The sequence below is a fragment of the Cotesia glomerata genome, linkage group LG1, assembly GCF_020080835.1.
Source record: "Cotesia glomerata isolate CgM1 linkage group LG1, MPM_Cglom_v2.3, whole genome shotgun sequence".
NCBI lineage: Eukaryota > Metazoa > Arthropoda > Insecta > Hymenoptera > Braconidae > Cotesia > Cotesia glomerata.
Window position 1 is genome coordinate 12164975 of NC_058158.1, and position 16981 is coordinate 12181955.

Genomic DNA, 16981 nt, shown 5'->3' on the forward strand with positions numbered 1-16981 from the left:
TCTGAGTCTGCACCACGCAGTATTAATTACTTAATTATAATTTTTATTACACATTGACACAACTAAAAAAATGTACATATTAATAGACTTCAGTATATTTGATCAAAAATGTAATAAATTTGAATACATTCCCGAAACTCGTTTTCTCTGTGCATGGTTCAATTAATTCGGAAAAAAATCATTCACCTATGCTTCAAATAGAGTTCTTATATTAATGTTGATAATAAAAATGAAATTTAAAAAAAAAAACGAACAATAATGTTAATAAATAATAAAATAAGAAAAAAAATGTTGTAGTAACTAATGAAAAATGAAGCGCTTGCGCGAGCTTTCACAGAGAGTGTATAGGAGTGCGAAGTATATAACTTGGCGGTTTTCTACCTCACGCGTCATTTTAAATCTCAACGACGCTGATAGTGGTCAAAATACGATCAACTATTAAATCGATAAATAAATTATTGGTGACGTGATAAAAATAGAGATAGATTTTAAAAATTTTAGCGAAATATTGAATAGTGAAATTTAAATTTTTTGCAATTCAAGTACTTGCGTATATGAGCTAAAAAAATTCTGATACTGAATACCGAATATTGAAATACGTAAGTGCTGTTATCAGAAGTGACATCGCAAATTATTATCAACTGTCAGTGGGCAGGATATTTATAGCGTATTTATAAAGTGATTTTATCGGATATTCAGGCATGGGGATGATTAAGTTTTGTTCAATTGCACTGCTAATGACTACTGTTATGACAACCGGCACCGCGAGATATATTCCGGCGAGTAATTATATATTACTGGAGAAATTGATTAATCAGTACGATCCGAGTGGTGTTAATTATGATTACGGTGAAGATGATCAAGACAACCAGGTAAAATTTCTGATAATTGATAAATTCATGCATTTTATTGATTATTTATATATATATTACAACATTTATTTCTTGTTTATTTGGGAGATTTTTTTTATGACAAAAATGTATATTTTATCAATTAATAATGACCTTTAATATTCATATTTGACTGTACAATTTATTGGAAGATTATTTTAATTTCATTTAGTAATTTTTTAAAACCGAATCAACAGAACAATACACACAGAAAAAAAATTGAATTCAAGAGAAAAATCCTTGAATCAAGAAAATCATTTTGACAAGTTTCATTATCTTGGATCAAGACGAAAAATTCTTGAATCATAAATTTACTCCAATCAAGAAAAATTTTTCAGATAATGAATTTTTTTACTAAAATTGGGACGATTAAGCAAAATGATTTTTTGGTTCAAGAATTTTTCTCTTAAATCAAGAAAATCATTTTTAAGAGTTTCATTGTCTTGCATCGAATAAAGAAATTCTTGAATCAAGGAATATTTACTTAAACCAAGGAAAATTTCTCAGATCAAAAATTTTTTTATTTAGTTATAAGATTGTTAACTTTTGAATCAAGTTAACTTTTTAAGTTCCCGCTAAGAAAATTGATAATTTTTTTCAGTGCATAATAGTTAAAAATTACTCAACAGTTTGTATAACTCTTTATCTAAAGGTTATGGGTCCGATAGACAGAGGATTGAACTTTGTGCGAAAAATCCGGGTTCGAATCTCTGCCAAATCGAGTCATTCTTAAGACACGCTGAAATAGTTTTCATGGGATTTTACGACTTATAACGCCATTTTTAAAGCAATAGAAGCAATAAAATAATTATATAATGGCTAAAAAATGTACAACCAAAAGTTACTTAAATTTTTTAAAAAGGTCACAACCCTGTTTTGCAAAGTTCAATCACTTTCATCAATATTAACTTATCAGATTTTTACGAGTTATTATTGTTATCATTTTTTGTTAATTAATTTATAATAAATTGATATTAAACTGATAAAATAAACAATTTTAAAGCTTCAACAATTATTAACTAATTTAACGGTCTATTGTGTACAATTAAAAAGTTCGAAATGAACTCAGTTATATATCGACGTTACAGCACTTATTAACGTACTCAGTAATTTGGGTAATAAAAGTTGGATTACCTGAGGTCAATAAATATTTGAATGAAAAAGGTCATTAAAACCCACTGTTTAAACCGATCATCGATATATTATTGCATGCTTTAATTTTAATTAAAAACCCGGTATTATGTGATAATTGCCGAAGTTAAGAGCTACTAAATGAAAGCCCCCGTAAAACAGTCCCAATGATTATTAGCAGAAAAAAATATTGAAGCTCTAATTGCCTCGAATCGAAAACTAAAATTAAAAGTAATGTAGTAATGATTATAAATCGTAATAAAATATGAAAGTAAGTGTACTCTACATATATTACTTAAGTAAATACTTGGTATTTGTACAATGCGCAGGTTGATTTCTGCTTGAGAAATCAGGGGAGCAATTGAACTCAATAAGTTGACGGGAAATCTCAAGCCAGTTGAATTGAATCTATTTTTATTTGTCTAAGGTCATAAATTTTTATAAAGTTACAAGTGCTTGCAAGTTTGATATTACTTCAAAAATGTTTACAATTCAATGCAAACACATTTTTATTTTCTTCTTTAATTATTTTATTTCTCAGTCACTCCTAAGTAAATACAATTTATAGTTTGAATTAATTTTGATCGATTTAAAGTAATTGAAGTTACCGCGCTATTTTATATGAATTTTCTGTAATATAATATACCTATATCCATATAATAATGGTATGATTTATGACTGGCTTTGTTTGCAGGTGGCTCTAAAGAAAGATGCGCTGCTTTTGGAAAAATTAATGCTGACGTTACAAAAGAATGCGGAAGATGACTCTAATGCGATCGAGTTACAAGACAGAAAAGAGCTAGCACTCAACGACCCACGGCTACAAAAGTTTATGATTAGAAGGAATAGGTCTGAAAATCGAAAAACTGGGGTATGTAATTTTACCCTGCGGCTCTACACTGAAAGAAATTATTATTGAGAAAAAAAGCACTATTTTTACAACAATTTAAATTATTGGAAATTTTCAACGTTTTTCTTAATCAGCTGAAGAAATCACATTTTTCACAAAAAAAAAAAAAAAAACAATTTAAAAAAAATTGACATTTATTTCATTCAAGACTTCAAATTTTTGATAATAAAAAATTATTTTTGTTTTAATATTTTTAAAAATACTTTGTATTAAAGTCTTTCATGAAATACTTGTTTACTTTCTTTCAAATTATTTCTTTCTGTATGAAATAAACTGGATTTTATTTAAAAAAAATACTACGAGAAAAATGTGATTTCTTCAGCTAAAAAAAAAAAAGAAAATTTCCAACAATTTAAATTCTTTTACGAAAAATGCTCTTTTTTCTCAAAAGTAATAATTTTTCTGAGTTTAGTGTGAAATTTATATTTTTGAAATTAAAATTGAAAAAATTTTTTGCACTGATAAAAAAATTAACTTGACTCAAGAGCCAAAATCTTGAACCAAGAATACCATTTTGAAGAAAATGATTTCTTGAGTCAAAAGAATAAATTCTTGAGTCAAGAAAATTTTACTTGAATAAAGAATAATTTCTTGATTCAATAATTTATTCTCTTGACTCATGAAAATCATTTTCTTCAAAATGGTATTCTTGGTTCAAGATTTTGGCTCTTGAGTCAAATTAATTTTTTTATCAGTGCATGAAAATAATTCGAACGATTTAAAATTTTTGATGATGAACAAAAAAATTATTGACTATCTCTAAAACAAAAAAAAATGTATGAATGATGACAATAATAAATAAATAACAAAAAATATTTTTGTTTTAGATGGATCTACAACGACGAGGGCGGATCAATGGAAGCGTTTACTGGAAATGTTATTTCAATGCAGTAACATGCTTCTAATGAAACAAAAACTGAAAACTGACAAATCTGCGACAATGTATCTAATTATATGCGTATATATATAAACATTCTTTTATTGTCCATCTTTTGAACAAAGTCTGCACATTTTCGACGCTCTCATTTCTCAATCTTCGAAATTTGCACTTTTTAAAAATCACACTTAAATTAATAAGTTCTCAACTGTACAAAAACTTTGTGACTGTTAATTAGTTTGTTTAAGTTGTTTATAAAATTTGTACATGTCTGTCTCAAAATTAAAGTTAGAATATTTTATAGTAATTTTGTTTGTATAAAAATTAATTAGAAAAATGAAAGTATATATTTAATCAATTAATTTATTTGTTTGATATTGAAAAATATACTGGATGGATGCGATGGAGATGAAATTATTTTTGTTAGTGATTATTTTTAGAAAAAACACTGAACTAAATAAAATAGCATTTAAAAGTAAATTTTTAACATCACTACTTTGAAATTCCTGTACGAGTTTGTTTTTATGTGATTATTAATATGACAGTACCTGTATTATGTTTTATTCATAATAATAATCAGTTGAAGCATTCAATATACTTATATTTTACTATAAAAATACATATGTTTTTTTTTTTATTTTTTCACATCACCCGAAAAAATCTATAAACTTTTTTTGATATGAAAATTAAAATATCTATAATATTGAAGAAAGTATTTACTAATAAATAATTTATCTATACAATTAATGTAGATATTTTACTTTATGATCGATTAAAAGAATTTTATGAGATATGAATTTTTGCGGACCAATTGTGTTGCCCGTCTTACCGGTGAATACAAAGAAAAGTTTGAAAAATCCAAAAGAGAACGATTCATGATCCTCATTTGATTGTAAAAACAAATAAAATAAATAAATTTTCGGTCTTGAACACTTAATTATTCTTGGCATAAGGATCATCTTCAAATAGAGCTTTTGAGCATTTCTTTACGAATTTTTTTGTAAATTTTTGTTTTGAGGGGTAGTCGAGTAAGCTGAGCCAGATAGAGGTGTTTCAAAGAGTCAGAACAGGAAAATTCGATTACTTTTGGAACTCCTATAAATTTTATTAACTTTATCTTAGGATAGTTTTACGCTCAGAATAGTTTCAGAAACGTGATAAGTTCATCAATATGAACCCCTTCATAAACAGACAATTTTACCGAGTATATAATTAAGGAAAACTTTTAAGCTGACCTCAGTTGCGGCTTCTAACAAACCTGAGTATGTTTAAAAAATAGGTATTACGAAAAAATTGTTTACCAGATTTGAGTAAAATATAAAAAATCCATAGAAAAGGCAAAAAATTGCGAAAAACTGCAATCACAGTGATGAAAAAATTTTTGTGGGCCCAGATCAAGTACAATTTTCAGGTATCTCAATTCACTGAATCTGAATCTAAACATTAATTAGCCCGTTGAGCCGTTAAAATTTTTAAAAATTGCGTGAAACATTGCTACTGTCACGACACACACGGTGCTATCTAAAGGAGAGTTAGGTTACGAAAACTTTATACTAACGGTAGCAATAGTATCGTGAATGGCACCCGAATGAACCGTGACGGTCGCTATGCAGGCTGCTACTCGTAGCTATACGGATTGTACCCGTATATAACGATACACTCGTTGCAATACAGTAGATGGAGCCGAGCAGAAAACTTTTTTTTCAGTACGACTACAAATTTTTGGCAGTCTTTCTTCATGGTCCGCGCAAGTTGATATCCCTACTCAAAATTTTGCTAATTTCAATTTTTCGGTTTCTATCAACACATACTACGCCACCACAAATCAAGAATGACGTCAGCTGCAGTAAGAAAATACCTGGTGAAACGGGACAACCAAGCTCTAAAAGACGATCTTACGTTGAAAGATCTCAAGAAAATAGTATCGCTATTGTCACCTGCGGAACTTGCGATCATCCAAGACGCCCTCTCAAAGTTGATAACGGATCAAATGGAGTCTTCGGAAGAGTGAACCAGTGGTTCTAATTTAATATATAATCCGAACAAAAACATTTTCACTGTAAAAAAATCGCACCAAGTCCACGTTCATAAGACTATTAAGAAAAAAAAATTTGTTTTTTTCTTTACAAAAATATATAAAATTAAAAAATTAAAAAATCCAAGTAACCGATATGATTGTTTATGATTTTCGGAAATTAAAAAAAATTTTGTTATAAATTTAAAAATTAAGAAAAAAATTTTGGAACGTACTTGGTGTGCGTCATTGTGTATTTCAATTTTTTTAAATTTTGTAACCGCGCACACTAAATACGTTCCAAACTTTTTTTTAATTTTTAAATTTGTAACAAAATTTTTTTTAATTTCCGAAAATCATAAACAATCATATCGGTTACTTGGATTTTTTAATTTTTTAATTTTAGCAAAATTAGCTAGCAAAATTACCAGCGAGACTGGCAGCAATACCATTAGCACAACTTCTAGCGAAACGACCTCCAGCGAGACCATCAGCGTGATCTCCAGCGAGACCTCCAGAAAGACCGTCAGCGTGATCTCGAGCGAAACCGTCACTGTGATCGCTAGCAAAATTACTAGCGAGACTGGCAACCATACCATTAGCACAACTCCCAGCAAAACGACCTTCAGTGATACCGACAGCGAGACCTATAGAAAAACTATCAGCGTGATCTCCAGCGAGACCGTCGGCAAGATTTCTAGCGTGACCTCCAGCGAGACCTTTAAAAAGACCGTCAGTGCGATCTCCAGCAAAATTACCAGTGAAACCGGGAGCAATTCCTTTACGCGATCTCCAGCGAAATCGCCAGCTTGTCACTGTTCACTTTTATTCATTTCATTAAACATTTTAGTTACAACACGGTGTTTCAAATTCTCTTCTTTATTTATCTGAGCAGCACAGACTTGTATTTGTTTACAAGCACCTTCACATCTGCAAACTAACCTGTTTTTTTTTTGACATATTTTTTATATTTTCCTGTTGGATTAGCAATCTAAATTTTATTTTTTATTCAAGCTGCTGTCTTAACTTAATAGCGATAATCAAAAAACAATTTATTTATTACGACCAATCAGAACGCTTGGCTACGCCTATCTTCTGTCTCTCTCTTTTAAAAAAACTAAATTCTCAGCCCTAGTAATCACTAATAGATCATATACTAAAATTTTCTCCGAAACACGCTGCATCTTATGGTATTAGTATTATTCCGATCGGTTCAGTAGTTTTCGCAGTATAACCGGACAAAAAAACCGGCGCTCCATTTATTAGTATAGATAAAAATATACTTACATTTTTTAAGTTACCAAGTGAGCATGGAATTGTAATTCAATAACTTCTGCTTGTTATAGTGTTGCAGTACACTACTAGGTGATTTGAGCAATCGTTATTGAAATTATATTTTTAGGTCATAAATTTTTAATATTTTTTAGACATGAAAAGAATATTTTTCTGCAATCCGTAATCATAAGAAGAGAATCATAGTAGATTAAAATTAATGCATTTTAAAATCACATTCATGACAATGTAGATTAATTTTTATTGAATACATTTATTTAAATTTATTAATTGGAAAAGTAATTTTTTTAGGAATGTATTGTATTTATTTTCTTATTCTTTTAAAAAATTAGAAATTCCTTCAACGATTGACACTTCATTTTTATTCAGATTCTGTAGTTTTTTTGTTTTTAATTACAAGATTTCTTTAATATTCTAAAAATTTTTCAGAGTGGCATTATGAAAAATACGCTAAAATAAAGAAAAATTTTTATGTTCAAGCTATCAGTCAGTTATAGAGTATTAGATAACTCAGGGGGAATTTATTAACTTTGTTTATAACTTCCATGCTCACAAAAAGTTGTAAAATTTTTCACCAAGCTTAACTAAAAAAAAATGATTCATTTTTTTATTACTATCGATAAATATTAATCGAAAAATAAAGAGACTTTTCTCTTTTTTTTTTTTTCGTAAAAGGCTAAATTTTTTTTAAGTAATATATTAGATGGTATATTCTTGATAAGCTTTTTATAATAAAAAGAAATTAATTATGCAGTATATTTGATCAAAAATGTAATAAATTTGAATACATTCCCGAAACTCGTTTTCTCTGTGCATGGTTCAATTAATTCGGAAAAAAATCATTCGCCTATGCTTCAAATAGAGTTCTTATATTAATGTTGATAATAAAAATGAAATTTAAAAAAAACGAACAATAATGTTAATAAATAATAAAATAAGAAAAAAAATGTTGTAGTAACTAATGAAAAATGAAGCGCTTGCGCGAGCTTTCACAGAGAGTGTATAGGAGTGCGAAGTATATAACTTGGCGGTTTTTTACCTCACGCGTCATTTTAAATCTCAACGACGCTGATAGTGGTCAAAATACGATCAACTATTAAATCGATAAATAAATTATTGGTGACGTGATAAAAATAGAGATAGATTTTAAAAATTTTAGCGAAATATTGAATAGTGAAATTTAAATTTTTTGCATTTCAAGTACTTGCGTATATGAGCTAAAAAAATTCTGATACTGAATACCGAATATTGAAATACGTAAGTGCTGTTATCAGAAGTGACATCGCAAATTATTATCAACTGTCAGTGGGCAGGATATTTATAGCGTATTTATAAAGTGATTTTATCGGATATTCAGGCATGGGGATGATTAAGTTTTGTTCAATTGCACTGCTAATGACTACTGTTATGACAACCGGTACCGCGAAATATATTCCGGCGAGTAATAATGAATTACTGGAGAAATTGAGTAATCAGTACGATCCGAGTGGTGTTAATTATGATTACGGTGAAGATGATCAAGACAACCAGGTAAAATTTCTGATAATTGATAAATTCATACATTTTGAGAGAAAATCATTTTGACAAGTTTCATTATCTTGGATCAAGACGAAAAATTCTTGAATCGTAAATTTACTCCAATCAAGAAAAATTTTTCAGATAATGAATTTTTTTACTAAAATTGGGACGATTAAGCTCTTCAAAATGATTTTTTGGTTCAAGAATTTTTCTCTTAAATCAAGAAAATCATTTTTAAGAGTTTCATTGTCTTGCATCGAATGAAGAAATTCTTGAATCAAGGAATATTTACTTAAAACAAGGAAAATTTCTCAGATCAAAAATTTTTTTATTCAGTTATAAGATTGTTAACTTTTGAATCAAGTTAACTTTTTAACTTCCCGCTAAGAAAATTTAAAATTTTTTTCAGTGCATAATAGTTAAAAATTACTCAACAGTTTGTATAACTCTTTATCTAAAGGTTATGGGTCCGATAGACAGAGGATTGAACTTTGTGCAAAAAATCCGGGTTCGAATCTCGGCCAAATCGAGTCATTCTTAAGACACGCTGAAATAGTTTTCACGGGATTTTACGACTTATAACGCCATTTTTAAAGCAATAGAAGCAATAAAATAATTATATAATGGCTAAAAAATGTACAACCAAAAGTTACTTAAATTTTTTAAAAAGGTCACAACCCTGTTTTGCAAAGTTCAATCACTTTCATCAATATTAACTTATCAGATTTTTACGAGTTATTATTGTTATCATTTTTTGTTAATTAATTTATAATAAATTGATATTAAACTGATAAAATAAACAATTTTAAAGTTTCAACAATTATTAACTAATTTAACGGTCTATTGCATACAATTAAAAAGTTCGAAATGAACTCAGTTATATATCGACGTTACAGCACTTATTAACGTACTCAGTAATTTGGGTAATAAAAGTTGGATAACCTGAGATCAATAAATATTTGAATGAAAAAGATCATTAAAACCCACTGTTTAAACCGATCATCGATATATTATTGCAGGCTTTAATTTTAATTAAAAACCCGGTATTATGTGATAATTGCCGAAGTTAAGAGCTACTAAATAAAAGCCCCCGTAAAACAGTCCCAATGATTATTAGCAGAAAAAAATATTGAAGCTCTAATTGCCTCGAATCGAAAACTAAAATTAAAAGTAATGTAGTAATGATTATAAATCGTAATAAAATATGAAAGTAAGTTTACTCTACATATATTACTTAAGTAAATACTTGGTATTTGTACAATGCGCAGGTTGATTTCTGCTTGAGAAATCAGGGGAGCAATTGAACTCAATAAGTTGACGGGAAATCTCAAGCGAGTTGAATTGAATCTATTTTTATTTGTCTAAGGTCATAAATTTTTATAAAGTTACAAGTGCTTGCAAGTTTGATATTACTACAAAAATGTTTACAATTCAATGCAAACACATTTTTATTTTCTTCAGAATAGGTCTGAAAATCGAAAAACTGAGGTATGTAATTTTACCCTGCGGCTCTACACTGAAAGAAATTATTATTGAGAAAAAAAGCACTATTGTTACAACAATTTAAATTATTGGAAATTTTCAACGTTTTTCTTAATCAGCTGAAGAAATCACATTTTTCACAAAAAAAAAAAAAAAAAAACAATTTAAAAAAAATTGACATTTATTTCATTCAAGACTTCAAATTTTTGATAATAAAAAATTATTTTTGTTTTAATATTTTTAAAAATACTTTGTATTGAAGTCTTTCATGAAATACTTGTTTACTTTCTTTCAAATTATTTCTTTCTGTATGAAATAAACTGGATTTTATTTAAAAAAAATACTACGAGAAAAATGTGATTTCTTCAGCTAAAAAAAAAAATATTGAAAATTTCCACCAATTTAAATTCTTTTACCAAAAATGCTCTTTTTTTTCAAAAGTAATAATTTTTCTGAGTTTAGTGTGAAATTTATATTTATGAAATTAAAATTGAAAAAATTTTTTGCACTGATAAAAAAATTAACTTGACTCAAGAGCCAAAATCTTGAACCAAGAATACAATTTTGAAGAAAATGATTTCTTGAGTCAAAAGAATAAATTCTTGAGTCAAGAAAATTTTACTTGAATAAAGAATAATTTCTTGAGTCAAGAAAATTTTACTTGAATAAAGAATAATTTCTTGATTCAATAATTTATTCTCGTGACTCATGAAAATCATTTTCTTCAAAATGGTATTCTTGGTTCAAGATTTTGGCTCTTGAGTCAAATTAATTTTTTTATCAGTGCATGAAAATAATTCGAACGATTTAAAATTTTTGATGATGAACAAAAAAATTATTGACTATCTCTAAAACAAAAAAAAATGTATGAATGATGACAATAATAAATAAATAACAAAAAATATTTTTGTTTTAGATGGATCTACAACGACGAGGGCGGATCAATGGAATCGTTTACTGGAAATGTTATTTCAATGCAGTAACATGCTTCTAATGAAACAAAAACTGAAAACTGACAAATCTGCGACAATGTATCTAATTATATGCGTATATATATAAACATTCTTTTATTGACCATCTTTTGAAAAAGTCTGCACATTTTCGACGCTCTCATTTCTCAATCTTTGAAATTTGCACTTTTTAAAAATCACACTTAAATTAATAAGTTCTCCACTGTACAAAAACTTTGTGACCGTTGATTAGTTTGTTTAAGTTGTTTATAAAATTTGTACATGTCTGTCTCAAAATTAAAGTTAGAATATTTTATAGTAATTTTGTTTGTATAAAAATTAATTAGAAAAATGAAAGTATATATTTAATCAATTAATTTATTTGTTTGATATTGAAAAATATACTGGATGGATGCGATGGAGATGAAATTATTTTTGTTAGTGATTATTTTTAGAAAAAACACTGAACTAAATAAAATAGCATTTAAAAGTAAATTTTTAACATCACTACTTTGAAATTCCTGTATGAGTTTGTTTTTATGTGATTATTAATATGACAATACCTGTATTATGTTTTATTCGTAATAATAATCAGTTGAAGCATTCAATATAATTATATTTTACTATAAAAATACATATGTTTTTTTTTTTATTTTTTCACATCACCCGAAAAAATCTATAAACTTTTTTTGATATGAAAATTAAAATATCTATAATATTGAAGAAAGTATTTACTAATAAATAATTTATCTATACAATTAATGTAGATATTTTACTTTATGATAGATTAAAAGAATTTTATGAGATATGAATTTTTGCGGACCAATTGTGTTGCCCGTCTTACCGGTGAATACAAAGAAAAGTTTGAAAAATCCAAAAGAGAACGATTCATGATCCTCATTTGATTGTAAAAACAAATAAAATAAATAAATTTTCGGTCTTGAACACTTAATTATTCTTGGCATAAGGATCATCTTCAAATAGAGCTTTTGAGCATTTCTTTACGAATTTTTTTGTAAATTTTTGTTTTGAGGGGTAGTCGAGTAAGCTGAGCCAGATAGAGGTGTTTCAAAGAGTCAGAACAGGAAAATTCGATTACTTTTGGAACTCCTATAGATTTTATTAACTTTATCTTAGGATAGTTTTACGCTCAGAATAGTTTCAGAAACGTGATAAGTTCATCAATATGAACCCCTTCATAAACAGACAATTTTACCGAGTATATAATTAAGGAAAACTTTTAAGCTGAGCTCAGTTGCGGCTTCTAACAAACCTGAGTATGTTTAAAAAATATGTATTATGAAAAAATTGTTTACCAGATTTGAATAAAATATAAAAAATCCATAGAAAAGGCAAAAAATTGCGAAAAACTGCAATCACAGTGATGAAAAAATTTTTGTGGGCCCAGATCAAGTACAATTTTCAGGTATCTCAATTCACTGAATCTGAATCTAAACATTAATTAGCCCGTTGAGCCGTTAAAATTTTTAAAAATTGCGTGAAACATTGCTACTGTCACGACACACACGGTGCTATCTAAAGGAGAGTTAGGTTACGAAAACTTTATACTAACGGTAGCAATAGTATCGTGAATGGCACCCGAATGAACCGTGACGGTCGCTATGCAGTCTGCTACTCGTAGCTATACGGATTGTACCCGTATATAACGATACACTCGTTGCAATACAGTAGATGGAGCCGAGCAGAAAACTTTTTTTTCAGTACGACTACAAATTTTTGGCAGTCTTTCTTCATGGTCCGCGCAAGTTGATATCCCTACTCAAAATTTTGCTAATTTCAATTTTTCGGTTTCTATCAACACATACTACGCCACCACAAATCAAGAATGACGTCAGCTGCAGTAAGAAAATACCTGGTGAAACGGAACAACCCAGCTCTAAAAGACGATCTTACGTTGAAAGATCTCAAGAAAATAGTATTGCTATTGTCACCTGCGGAACTTGCGATCATCCAAGACGCCCTCTCAAAGTTGATAACGGATCAAATGGAGTCCTCGGAAGAGTGAACCAGTGGTTCTAATTTAATATATAATATAATTCAAATGGCCTTTTTCAAGGCCGCAAATTTTTTAAAACGGAAGGTTTATTCAAGTTTATACATAACTTTAAGTACTACGCACCATCTAGTCATGAACGCTGACGAGTTCGTAAGGATTTTTGGTCTCCTACCGACACCGCCATCCGAGGATGCTGAAGTAGCCATGGATTTAGAGAAAGACCTTCTAAATCGAAGCGAGGGCATCGGAAATCGTGTGAATTTGGGTGTTGCACTAAGGTTTTCTACGACCAATTTTCATGTCAAGAACATAAGAAGAGACATATTCGAAGAATATTAAAATTCTGACTTTGTTTCAGAAGACCATTCGTTTATAATCCAGTTCACTGTACTCACCTGGAGACGAGACTTCCTCGTCTGTGGGTGAGATAAATTTATTTTGAAATATACAAAATTGCCCTTTTCAGGGCCGCCAAATATTTTGCCACGTGAGAAATCTTTTTAAGTTTAGATTTTCAAAGCAGAACAAGAAATTTCTAGAAAAATAAATTCCTTTAAAAATAAATAAACAAAACATAAGAAATTTTTTCACTGATGATTATTTTTTATAATAATCAATAGGGGAGACTGGGGCACGCAGCTACCCTCTTTTTGAGCCCCTTTCAAAAATTAGGTAAAAATTTTTTAACTTCCCGCTAAGAAAATCGGGAAGTTATTGGTTTTACCCCGTTTTGTAAAAATCGAGGACTTGATAAAAATATAGGAAAAAAAATGTGATTCAATATATTACGTGTTTTAAAAGCTCAATCTGAAGATTCTACGTGTGATTTCAACTAATATGTAACCAATAAATTGCTAAATAACCTCTCTGTATTTTGCATCCAGATAATTTAATGTCGACAGTCTCATTAGCAATTATTAAATTGTTTTTTAAAGAGATAATAAATGTAGAACTGATTATTTTTTCGTACAAATCGAAGATTCTTTAAAATGGAGTTAGACAATTTGCTAATTAGAACGTCGATATACGATTGTTCGCAATGATCACAGACATATTCGTCGGAATAATCTTCGTTAATATACCTGCGCAAGAGTCATTATGAGATCATTTATTGCAATTTTCTCATTGAATCCATGATTCTGTGGATTCTGAGTAATAAACTCCATTACAATAAAAACAATGGTAATCATCATTTTTATATTTTAAACATTTTTTTTTCAATTTTTTGGTTTTGATATTATTATTATTATTTTTTTTTTTTTTTTAAGGTAGTGCTACCGTTACCACAAGAGTCAAATCCCAAAACCTAACCTTATTTGATTAACGTAGTCGATTTCCCTATACTGAATCACGTTGGAGAAAGAGAGACAGAGATAAATTTTGAATGTTTTTTATTAATAAATATTCTCATATTCTTGGAAACCATACTGATTGTTATTAAATATGTTCTAGATGTTATTTTCTCTCGTTGTCTTGATTTTTATAAGAATCTGAACATCCAGTTTTGTGAAATAAAATAAAGTCTGTGATTCTCCATAAGGATCAATGGTAAAAAAGAAAAAATATGTAGATATTAATATCTTTTTTTCAGGACTTGCTAGACTTTCAAAAATTTTACTGCTTAATTATGATATTATAAAGTACCAATATGCCAAATTTCATTAAATTCTGAACGTCAATTCTAAAACCGGTAGTACTACCTTAACTGAAGTCCTTTTTTTGCTTCAGTTTAATCTTTTTTTTCTTTGAGTTCTTGGCGATACCCAAGACTCGTAAGAATCGTGGTTTTTCCTCAACGACGTTTTCTGGGAGGAGAATCTCTAGATTTTGATGGTAATGGCTTCAATAAAAAAAAATTTTTTTATATGCTTTTTTGGGATGGGGTCGTCATGCCCCAGAAAAAAAAATTTTTTTTCGTTTTTTTGCAAAATTTCGACTGATTTATTCGAAATAGAAAGAAAATAAACGAATTTGATGGTTAAAAGCCTCAAAAAGAAATAACCAGCTTAAGAGCGGTTTATAGTTGATTTTCAAACGTGTTTTTCTCATGTATGTGATAAAATTTCGAAAAAAAACGCTTCGCTCTTCGATAGATAATTAAATTATCTATCGAAGAGCGAAGCGCTTTTTTGGAAAATTTTCATTAATTTATGCATAAAATGCGTTTTAAGATTCCATTTGTTGTACAAGTATGACAGAGATACTTTCGTTTGTCCAATAGAGGGCGAGAGAGAGAAAAAATGTAAACCCTTCTTAAGGGGGTCATCGTGCCCTACCCACCCTTATTTACTAACAATTTATCTTATATTAATAAATCTTAAACCATCGGTTGATGATTAATAAATAATTATCTGTAAATTATTTAAAGTTTAAAAGACTATCAGAGTCCAAAAATTACGTAACAACCATTTTGCCTCGTTTCCATCAGCCATTTTAATTTCAACTTGATAGTTAAGAGAGCAGCACCAGCAGGAGTTTAATGGGACCACGCTGTCTTTGATTTTCAACCTTTTCTTTTCATCATGGCAACAAAAATGCAGAAGGTTAAACTAAATTTTATATTGTTTTTAAACGATATATATTGATTAATTTATTAAATAATAATAAATATTTATTTTTACAGCCCAAGATAGTAATCCCATCGGTTCAAGTTTTTGGTCGCAAGGTAATTTTTATTTTTTTATTAAAATTTTTGTCATAATTTGAAAACTACAGACATCTGTCAATTTTTTTATTTCTCTTAATAAATTATTTTTATTATTATGCTAAAAAACTTTTATTATTTAAATATAGACTTTGAAAAAATTCACTGGTAAATTTCTATATTTATTTTTCGATAATCAAAATCATATGTTTAACATAACCTACAATTTTATTTTTCATTTCAATAAATATAAATTTTAAGTTTAATAATTTACATAACTTTATTGTAAAATTATTAATTATTAATCATTGTTTTTTTTTTTTTTTTTTTAAATTTAGTTTTACTAATTTATTATTTTTTCTTTCAGAAAACTGCAACGGCCGTAGCCTACTGCAAACGTGGTAAAGGTCTTATCCGCGTTAATGGCAGACCGTTGGAGAATGTTGAGCCAGCTGCACTTCAATATAAATTGCAAGAACCAATCCTCATTCTTGGCAAGGTATTGTTTGTCAATATCACCTTTTAAATTTTTTATAAAACAAAAATCATTTGTTTCCATTTTCATTTTTTACCATTTAAAAAAATTATTATTTTCAATAATTGAAAAAATATGATATATTTTTCTACCAATTATATTATTGATAAATGAATAAGGAAATAAACTAATGAATCGATTTTTTAATAGGAAAAGTTCGCAGGCGTTGACATGCGTGTACGTGTAAACGGTGGTGGTCACATTGCACAGATTTATGCCATCAGACAAGCTATCGCTAAAGCACTTGTTGCTTACTACCAAAAATGTAAGTTTCATTATCAATCAATTAATGTCTCTGTTGCAGTTAAACTTTCTAATAAAATATATTTACTTTACAATCTTATTAAAAATTATGATAAATCAGAATTATAAAAATTTAATTTTATGACAGATAATTAAGTATTAAAAAAAAATTAATATTTTAAAAAGATTGAACTTTTCATAATTTAATTTTTTTTATGTTAATTATTAATTTAATGAATTATTTGTTTGTTTAGATGTCGACGAAGCAAGTAAAAAGGAGATAAAGGAGATGCTTATCCAGTACGACCGTACATTACTTGTTGCTGACCCCAGACGCTGCGAGCCCAAGAAATTCGGTGGTCCAGGTGCCAGAGCACGTTACCAAAAGTCTTACCGTTAAGCTTTATTATTATACAATATACTTATATGTAAAAATAAAATAACGGAGAGATAAACTATTTTTTTTTTTTTTAATTT

At 28.4% G+C, this 16981-nt stretch overlaps 2 protein-coding genes across 2 annotated transcripts; both read left to right on the forward strand.

The window, feature by feature from the left end:
- The first annotated feature begins 382 nt into the window (after positions 1-382).
- On the forward strand, positions 383-4115 carry LOC123269794. The gene is made up of 3 exons (XM_044735642.1): positions 383-872; positions 2716-2892; positions 3759-4115. Exons 1-3 carry the CDS (start codon positions 702-704, stop codon positions 3834-3836), a joined length of 426 nt encoding a protein of 141 aa, XP_044591577.1. The 5' UTR covers positions 383-701; the 3' UTR covers positions 3837-4115.
- An 11399-nt stretch (positions 4116-15514) lies between these two features.
- On the forward strand, positions 15515-16962 carry LOC123269728 (40S ribosomal protein S16-like). The gene is made up of 5 exons (XM_044735566.1): positions 15515-15625; positions 15706-15747; positions 16094-16225; positions 16412-16526; positions 16759-16962. Exons 1-5 carry the CDS (start codon positions 15605-15607, stop codon positions 16902-16904), a joined length of 456 nt encoding a protein of 151 aa, XP_044591501.1. The 5' UTR covers positions 15515-15604; the 3' UTR covers positions 16905-16962.
- The last annotated feature ends 19 nt before the right edge of the window (positions 16963-16981 follow it).

What these genes read in the sequence shown, in the direction of transcription:
- LOC123269794 (XM_044735642.1), top strand. Translation starts at nt 702, where the DNA reads ATGGGGATGATTAAGTTTTGTTCAATTGCACTGCTAATGACTACTGTT. An exon ending in AAGATGATCAAGACAACCAG is followed by an intron (nt 873 to 2,715) that starts GTAAAATTTCTG and finishes CTTTGTTTGCAG; the next exon opens with GTGGCTCTAAAGAAAGATGC. An exon ending in CTGAAAATCGAAAAACTGGG is followed by an intron (nt 2,893 to 3,758) that starts GTATGTAATTTT and finishes TTTTTGTTTTAG; the next exon opens with ATGGATCTACAACGACGAGG.
- LOC123269728 (XM_044735566.1), top strand. Translation starts at nt 15,605, where the DNA reads ATGGCAACAAAAATGCAGAAG. An exon ending in TTCAAGTTTTTGGTCGCAAG is followed by an intron (nt 15,748 to 16,093) that starts GTAATTTTTATT and finishes TTTTTCTTTCAG; the next exon opens with AAAACTGCAACGGCCGTAGC. An exon ending in TGTTGCTTACTACCAAAAAT is followed by an intron (nt 16,527 to 16,758) that starts GTAAGTTTCATT and finishes TTGTTTGTTTAG; the next exon opens with ATGTCGACGAAGCAAGTAAA.